Here is a 7,826-nt window from a genome sequence, read left to right as displayed (position 1 = left end):
GCCCCGCCCCCCAAAAAACAGCCACAGAAGAAGGATTTCTCTCCCTACCTAACGAATCGCTACCTCGCTGGAAACAGCGGAGGTTATGAAATCAACTTTGTGCTAACTTCGAGGGACGTCTAATAAACGGAACGCTGGTCTCGGAAGCCCGCCAGTAACTAACTCTGCATTCTGTGTCACGCTATTTCCTCTGGATTATTCTTTTTCCTACCCTAAAGGTTCACAGTACTCTTGTGGAAGTATCTCGAAAAAGAAACAATTCTCGGGTTGTCCCTATAGAGTCCTCTCCTGGGACCTTTCGGGCAAGAAGTACTTTCCAGGAAAGGAAAAGCGCCAAAAGTCCCTAATGACTGGTCCTCCCGCCTTAGCGACTTGGAAAGAACAGGCGAAGGGGGAAAGGAACAAGCACCAAACGCCGGTTCCCTCAGCTCTACGTTGGCAGGTGGCGTTTGCCTTCCAACGTCTTAAAGCCAAGGCTCGGGCAAGTACGAACTGGGTCAGAAGCGAGGACCCCAGCAAGGCCTTGCTCTAAGAAGGCCAGGCACGCGGGGACACGACCCAGCCCGCCCCGCGGGTTAGTTACCAGCGGGATTTAAACTCGCTCAGGCCCGGGGGCGTGGCCCGGGCCGCGCTCAGCCGCCCGGGTGGGCGGGGCGAGGGCGGGGATCCCTGAGGCTCGGCGCCAAGTGGGAAAGTCCGGGGCTCCGAGAGCGGGCGCCTGTCTCTTTAAATGCTAGGGGCTGCGCTCCCGCCCCGGGAGCCCGGAGCCGGATCTACAATCCCGTCCCTCCCGCTCCGGCGCTTGTTGCTCGCCGGGCCGAGCCGGGGCGGCCGCTGCGGGCCAGGGAGGCCGCCTCGCTCTCCTCCTCGCGCCCCACCTCCCGAGGGAGCCGAGAGGGGAAGCGGCAGCCCCGGCGGAAGGGCGGGGGCGCGGGGCGACCCGGGACTGCCCTCCACCCCCGAGCCGCGGGCGCTGCGGGGCCGCGGGGGGACGGCATGCGGCGCTCCCGCCTGCCCAGCCTCGCTGCCGCCCGCGCCGGGAGAGCGGGGAGCGCGGCGCCGGCACCCGCCAACTCGCCGTAGAGGTCTCGGGGTGCGGCGCGGGGCCCCTCCGGGTTCCCGACGGCCTCCGCCTCGCGGCGGGTGAGTTTGCGCAGGTAATCCGAGCCCGAGGGCGGGGGCGGGGCGGCCGAGCGGGGAGGAGGAAGCGCCGCAGGTGAGCCAGGTAGGGTGACTCACCTGCTCGGGCCGCGGTTTGGGGCTTTTCGCCCCTTCCCTCGGGACCGAGGCGCGGGGGGCGTGCGTCCCAGGGGCTGGCTGTGGTTCCTGGGTGGGAGGGGGAGTGAAGCAGGGGGGACTGTTGTAAACTTTCTCTTTCCTTCCCTCCTCCTGCCGGGACTTGGCAGGTAAGGGCGCAAAAGGAAGCCGCCAGAGGTGCTGATGCAATGGGCTTTCGCCCGGGCCCGGCGAAGGGCTGGGGGCGGGGAGAGCCGCTGGAGTTGCCAGGTTGCCCGTGACCGTGACCTACCGGGGCAGAAACGAGGGGAAGCTGGCGTTCCCCGAGCCCACCCCTCGAAAATGGCTCCAGGGGTCCGACTGCCAGTCTTTCTTCCGCCTTGGAAAACCAAACCTCCCTCGGCCCGGAGAGGTCCCTGCATAGCTTCTTGCCTTTTTCTCCCAACAGGTGGCCCCAGCCCCAGTCCAGGGACTTGTGCCAATGACCCCAGTGGCAATTTCGCTTTCTCCCCTCCCGGCGGCGTGAATCGGTGTCCGCAGCGTGATGGGCAACCAGGTGGAGAAGCTGACCCATCTAAGTTACAAGGAAGTTCCCACGGCGGACCCGACCGGCGTGGACCGGGACGACGGCCCCCGCATCGGCGTCTCCTACATCTTCTCCAATGACGACGAGGACGTGGAGCCGCAGCCGCCACCCCAGGGGCCCGAGGGCGGCGGCTTGCCCGACGGCGGGGACGGGCCGCAGCTGCCACCCCTGCAGCCCTACGATCCGCGGCTGCACGAAGTGGAGTGCTCGGTGTTCTACCGCGACGAGTGCATCTACCAGAAGAGCTTCGCGCCCGGCTCAGAGGCGCTGAGCACCTACACGCCCGAGAACCTGCTCAACAAGTGCAAGCCGGGCGACCTGGTGGAGTTTGTGTCGCAGGCGCAGTACCCGCACTGGGCCGTGTACGTGGGCAACTTCCAGGTGGTGCACCTGCACCGGCTGGAGGTGAGCAACAGCTTCCTGACGGACGCGAGCCAGGGCCGGCGCGGCCGCGTGGTCAACGAGCTGTACCGCTACAAGCCGCTGAGCCCCAGCGCCGTGGTGCGCAACGCGCTGGCTCACGTGGGCGCCAAGGAGCGCGAGCTGAGCTGGCGCAACTCCGAGAGCTTCGCCGCCTGGTGCCGCTACGGCAAGCGCGAGTTCAAGATCGGCGGCGAGCTGCGCATCGGCAAGCAGCCCTACCGGTTGCAGATCCAGCTCTCGGCGCAGCGCAGCCACACGCTCGAGTTCCAGAGCCTGGAAGACCTGATCATGGAGAAGCGGCGCAACGACCAGATTGGGCGCGCCGCCGTGCTGCAGGAGCTCGCCACGCACCTGCACCCGGCCGAGCCAGACGAGGGCGACGGCGACGCCGCGCGGACTACGCCGTCCCCCATATGGCGCTCCGCGCCTGGCTCCGAGGAGGACAGCGAGGCGGTGGCGCACTGACGGGCCAGCATTGAGCAGGAAGGGGAGCTCTCTGCCGCAAGCCGCTGCCCCTTCCTCGCGCCCTCCCAACTCTGCTACGTTCTGGACCTCTGTCTGGGCTTGTGGGCCGTCTGGAAAAGGAAGAGTTGGTGAAATGCGAGGCCGGCTGCGGCTTGAGCTTGTCATTTTGGTCCGGGGTGGAGGAGGGAGGCAGAGGGAGCAGGTGGGAGTACCCTGGGCGGGGGTGAGCAATTTCCTTTCCACCCCCACAGTCTGTTTTCTTTTTCATGGAGCAAGATTGTGGATTTCCCTGGTGGTTTAATTCCTCGAGAACCTGGGTTCAGAGTAGACCGTCTCGCCCCCGCGGGAATGGAGATAAAAGTTCGGCCCTGGGATACCGCTGCCTGCCACAGCCTTCCCCCGCTCCCCCATGCCCCCGGGTTTCCTGAGTGCCTGGTGCAAAGGCCAGAGCTGCTGGGCCTGTGAGGAGAGCTACTTATCTGCCTCCCCCACGGAGCTCTGCGTGGGATCCGGGAGGCTGGGTGATTTATTTTATGGGTTTCCTGGGGGTGCGGGGCCGAGGAGGCTTTCGGGCAAGCGGCAGACCAAAGCCAAGCTGCCCCTTATTAAGGGTAACAAATAGTTGAGTAAACTGGAGTTACAAACAAAGACTTTGCTACTCCCTCCCCCACACCCCGTGGTCATTCGTCTTCTGGAGCTGCCGGGTAGCGAGAGTCGCCTTCTCCTTTCTGCTCCACCCTCCCCTTCCCAGGTTACAAGTAAATCATTGTCACGGGCCAGGAAGGGAAAGGATTCAATTAAGGTTCTGTTCTGCTGCCTTTGTTTCTAGCCTGCTGCTGTAGACACTTATAGCTGCATTATTTGTTATCAAAGAAGGGAATAGCCTTTTGTGTCACCGATCTAATTAAACCCGCTGGGCTGTGTTCATTCGCTGGTCACAGATGGGGTTGGCTGGTGCCACTCGGTGAAGTACCCACTACCAAAGCAGCCAAGCATGGCTGCCCTGGCAGGAATCAGGTAAATCCGCCCCCCCCACCTCCCAATCAAGCTCCCTTTCTCATCAGTGAACAGGAGCAAACCCCTTCTTAAAAGGTAAGGTTTTGGTGGGGATCCTGTAATTTCTCTTTTCCATTCCCTGCCTGGCTCCCCCACCCCACTTTTCTGCTGCTGAAATCTTAGGCTCCAAGCCAATTTCAATGGTAGGATACTTGTTTTGCTAGCTCCATTTGATGCCCTTTAATTCAATATGCAGAAGTCTGGTTAAACTGCAGCAGTCTCCGTGTTGCTCTGAAAACACCCCTTTAGTTGAGCTTTCTCATTTAAAAGGGGGTGACATGAATCCGAAATGCCACCTGGTGTAGTTAGCACCGAATCTGGTAATAGTCCTATTGCACTGGATGGTGATTTGGGGGTCTTTTAGGGGCAGGCTGAGCTGATACTAACTTGCCTCTGCTAGTGAGCTATTATTTGCCTTACTATAAGGCAGGGGTTCTTAACCTTTGTTGTTCCACTGTCCCCTTCACCAGTCAGGTGAAAGCCACAGACCCCTTACTAAGTCCATACTATACTGTGTATTGTTTAATAAATTATCACACCTGCACCAACATGTCCCCACAAGAATAATGTGTTTTGGAATTTCAGTTCAAGCTCATGGACCCCTTGTTCAGAACTCCTGCTCTAAGGCTTTAAAAAATGTTACCACCTGCGGTCTTTCGTCCTTTGAACTTTTGAATGACGTGTGCTGTCGATTTCAGAATGCTTTGGCACATTGGCTTGCTAATGCAATCTCAAATTGAGTAAACTTTTGAGGTTTTTTTTTTTGTCGTCTTAGAACTCATAATAGACTGCACTGTACAAGTCATTCTGTGACCTAATTCTTAAAAGTTGGAATAGAATAGTTCTTGAGGGTCTCACAACCACGGCCATCCTTAGGCTCCTGGCCTGGAGACCCCGAATCACAGTCCACATGATTTTTCTTATATACTTCCTTTTTCCAAATTCTGAAGTGAAGGCCATAATTTTTAAAAGACTCGAGCTTAGTAACACCTCAAAATGAAATCTTTTAATTACAAGGGCATTAGCCGTGTTCCCTGCCTTACAGTTATCACCAAACCAGGTCCTATCACTTCGGTTGTTAAAAGATCCAACTACATGCCCGAGGCCTGGTGTGGGACTTCGGAGGAAAATAAATCTTTTGTTGGAAATGTAGATGCTTGGTCTGTCTAGTGTCCACATTTAATAATCTCATAGCTTTGTATTTATGTTCACTTGCTCATGGGAAAATGGGGCGAGTTAAACATGGATAAAGACATTTAGAAGAACCTCCTGTACCCAGTAGATTTCGATTTTCTGTTGGGCTTCCCAGTAGTGACCTGTGAGCAGAATGACCGACGTGCAGGCGGCGGGCAGGAGGAAGCCAACAGCACTGCCCACTGCCCTCAGCTATGGCCTTGCCAGCTCTCTTGCCGGCCCCCTCGCTTTGCCCCCAAATGAGAAGAGTTTTTTTTTTTTTTTTTTTTTAATAACAGGACTGGAAAATAGACTAGAAATAGAGACCTACTCTAGATGCTGCATTCCAATAAAATGCAGGCATTTCTACAGGGTACCAGAGGTGTGAAATATATAATACTTAGTGATTCCACTGAAAGTTTTCTTAGGCTTATAATACTTAAAGCAACAACAAACCTGTGAAGGCTCCAAGGAAGGGGGAATGGAATCAACTCGGGTTTTTTTGTGTTTTTTTTTTCCTCAAGATGGCAGTGTTGTGGATAAGAGACTTTAATGTCCTGGCCATGGCTACACCTCGCACTTTAAAAAAAAATACATATATGTAATAATTTGTTTCTTCTTAGGAATAAAACTTTAGAACTGTTTTGTACTGTGAATTACTGATGCTCTTTGAAAGAGAGATGGATTCTAAGTTCTTCAGAAGCTCTGGCAGGGATAAGCAGGATACCCAACTGGAACGTATGCTAAATGAAATCCAACAAATTCTATTTTCTTACTTGAGCAAATATTTTATTGAGACTGCTTATGTATGTCAAAGGAGTCCACAAACTTCACAACACACCTTTTTGTATTGAAGGGACTCATCCTTTTTTTGTAGCTTTTAACCCACTTAAAAATGACTTTGTAGCACTGAAATAAATGCCTAGCAGAAGACTTTACTGCAGACCTTTAAGGAAATGTTTAGTTTTTATGAAAAAGGACATATCAGTGGTTAAACATCTCATGTCTTTGGTGCTGTTGGCCTCAGAGGCACCACTAGACAACACCGCAACTATGTGGAAACATATTTTTGCAAGCAAAACTTTTAATTTTATATCACATATGCTATGGAGAGCTAAGAAAATTTAAGGACTACTTGTTTTCTATTTTTAACAAAATGGAATCCACTGTGTTGAAGACTGTGCTTGTCTAACCATTTTTTTATAAATTAAAACCTAGTGTGATTATGGTCATTGAATGGGTTTGTTTGAAGAGTTACATTTGAGAAATTAAAAAAAAAAATCAGGGTAACTATAAACGACTGGTTTATTCAATTTACTGTGTTGTTTTGTTCTTGGCTATAATAATTGTAATCCATGGAGAATTACATTGACTAGCAGGATAAATACCACATACATTTTATTTTCCCAAGAATTGGGTAAACTTTATTTTTGTTGAAGACTGTTAAATCACTGTTCTTATTGCGCTTCTTGAGAAGGAAGTTCCGATTTGAAATTTTACCATTTCCTTCAAAATGAAGGGCCATGCTTAGTTAAATAAAAGATTGATGATATCTTTTAAACTATTTCCTATTCACTGTATGTCTTATTAAAATAAAACCTGTCTAATTCTTCTGAAAAAGATGGTAGAAGTGTTTCCAATAAAACATGTTAGAGTTAACTGAATTTACATTATTGTTTTCTGCCATTTTTGGTTCAAATTCAAACGCCCAACTTATGATTTCTCTGAGAATATTAGTTGAGTATTACCTTTGCATTGCTCAGTAAACATTTTTTTAAGTTTAATTTTTAAAAATTTATTGAGAGAAGTTGTGAGCTTACAAAACAATCATGCATAACATGCAGAATTCCCATGCATCACCCCTCCACCATAAGTAAACATTTTGATGAATTAGTCCAGTGACTCAAAAACCCTCTGTGCAGTGTGGAATTAATTGCCTATAACTTCTAGTCTATCATCAGTGTTCATGAAAAATGTTTTATGAATATAAATTTTCATATACATTGATTTTTCAGAATCAATGGAGAAGTTTCTGGAAACCATGCATTTGGAATCTACACTGGGAAACTTTGGTACTACGTAACCCCTGTTGCATCTAAAATAGTCACAAGAGTTGGAGACAAGGTGGGGCGAGGCGTTCCCATCATTTAAGAGGAGGGTGAATGTGATCACAAGGTACTGTCAGTGTGATTCGGGATGCACATGCTGGCTATTGCTACAGGAACAGATGTGGCCATCTGGAACCAGGGCTTGGAAAGCCACTGATTTTGGCCAGGCCTGGACCTGAAGCTGCTGCCACCATCCTGTGTAGTTCAAAGCACAGGGTTTGTCCTGTGAGAATTTTAGGAAAGTAAGTTTGGTGCTGAAGGTTAAAAGAGCCCAGGTGGCAATGCAGCCATTTCTCCCTAGAGTCAGAGTCTTAATCTAATTTATCGTGGTTCTTATTGCATACACAAGGAAGTAGGGGGAGGGGAACCTAATAGAGAATGTGCATTTATTCCTGGGTGATTTTGGTGGAGACAGCTGTTGCTATTTCTCCTAAGTGGACTGACTGAGTTTGCTCAGTGTAGGAAATAACATGCTTGGAAGAGTTTAAAAGAAACTCCGAAATGAACAGGCAGAGAATGCGTGCAGAAAAGCGCCTATTTCCTTGTGCTAAATTTACTAGCAGAACTGCTTATTACACAAAAACAGCAATTTTACCTGCAGACTGGATGCAACAATCTGGCTAGTGCCTGCATTTGCAATCAGTAAAAGGCATGGAGTATTTATGAAGGGCCTACGTCCCAATGGGTAAAAAAAAAAAAAAATTTAAATTAAAAGCTTGAGAGATGGTCCTTGCCCTGAGCTTGTTTCTATGAGATAAACAATTTCACACATATAAGAG

At 50.9% G+C, this 7,826-nt stretch overlaps 1 protein-coding gene across 1 annotated transcript; it reads left to right on the top strand.

Moving 5' to 3' along the window:
* The first annotated feature begins 1,233 nt into the window (after positions 1–1,233).
* On the top strand, positions 1,234–6,607 carry LRATD2 (LRAT domain containing 2). Its single transcript, XM_071208025.1, has 2 exons — positions 1,234–1,406; positions 1,685–6,607. The coding sequence occupies exon 2, from the start codon at positions 1,781–1,783 to the stop codon at positions 2,708–2,710; it is 930 nt and encodes a 309-aa protein (XP_071064126.1). The 5' UTR covers positions 1,234–1,406; positions 1,685–1,780; the 3' UTR covers positions 2,711–6,607.
* The last annotated feature ends 1,219 nt before the right edge of the window (positions 6,608–7,826 follow it).

The sequence above is a fragment of the Dasypus novemcinctus genome, chromosome 14, assembly GCF_030445035.2.
Source record: "Dasypus novemcinctus isolate mDasNov1 chromosome 14, mDasNov1.1.hap2, whole genome shotgun sequence".
In the NCBI taxonomy this organism is placed as follows: domain Eukaryota; kingdom Metazoa; phylum Chordata; class Mammalia; order Cingulata; family Dasypodidae; genus Dasypus; species Dasypus novemcinctus.
The sequence above is the reverse complement of the archived record's forward strand: the minus strand, read 5'-3'. Positions and strand labels throughout refer to the sequence as shown.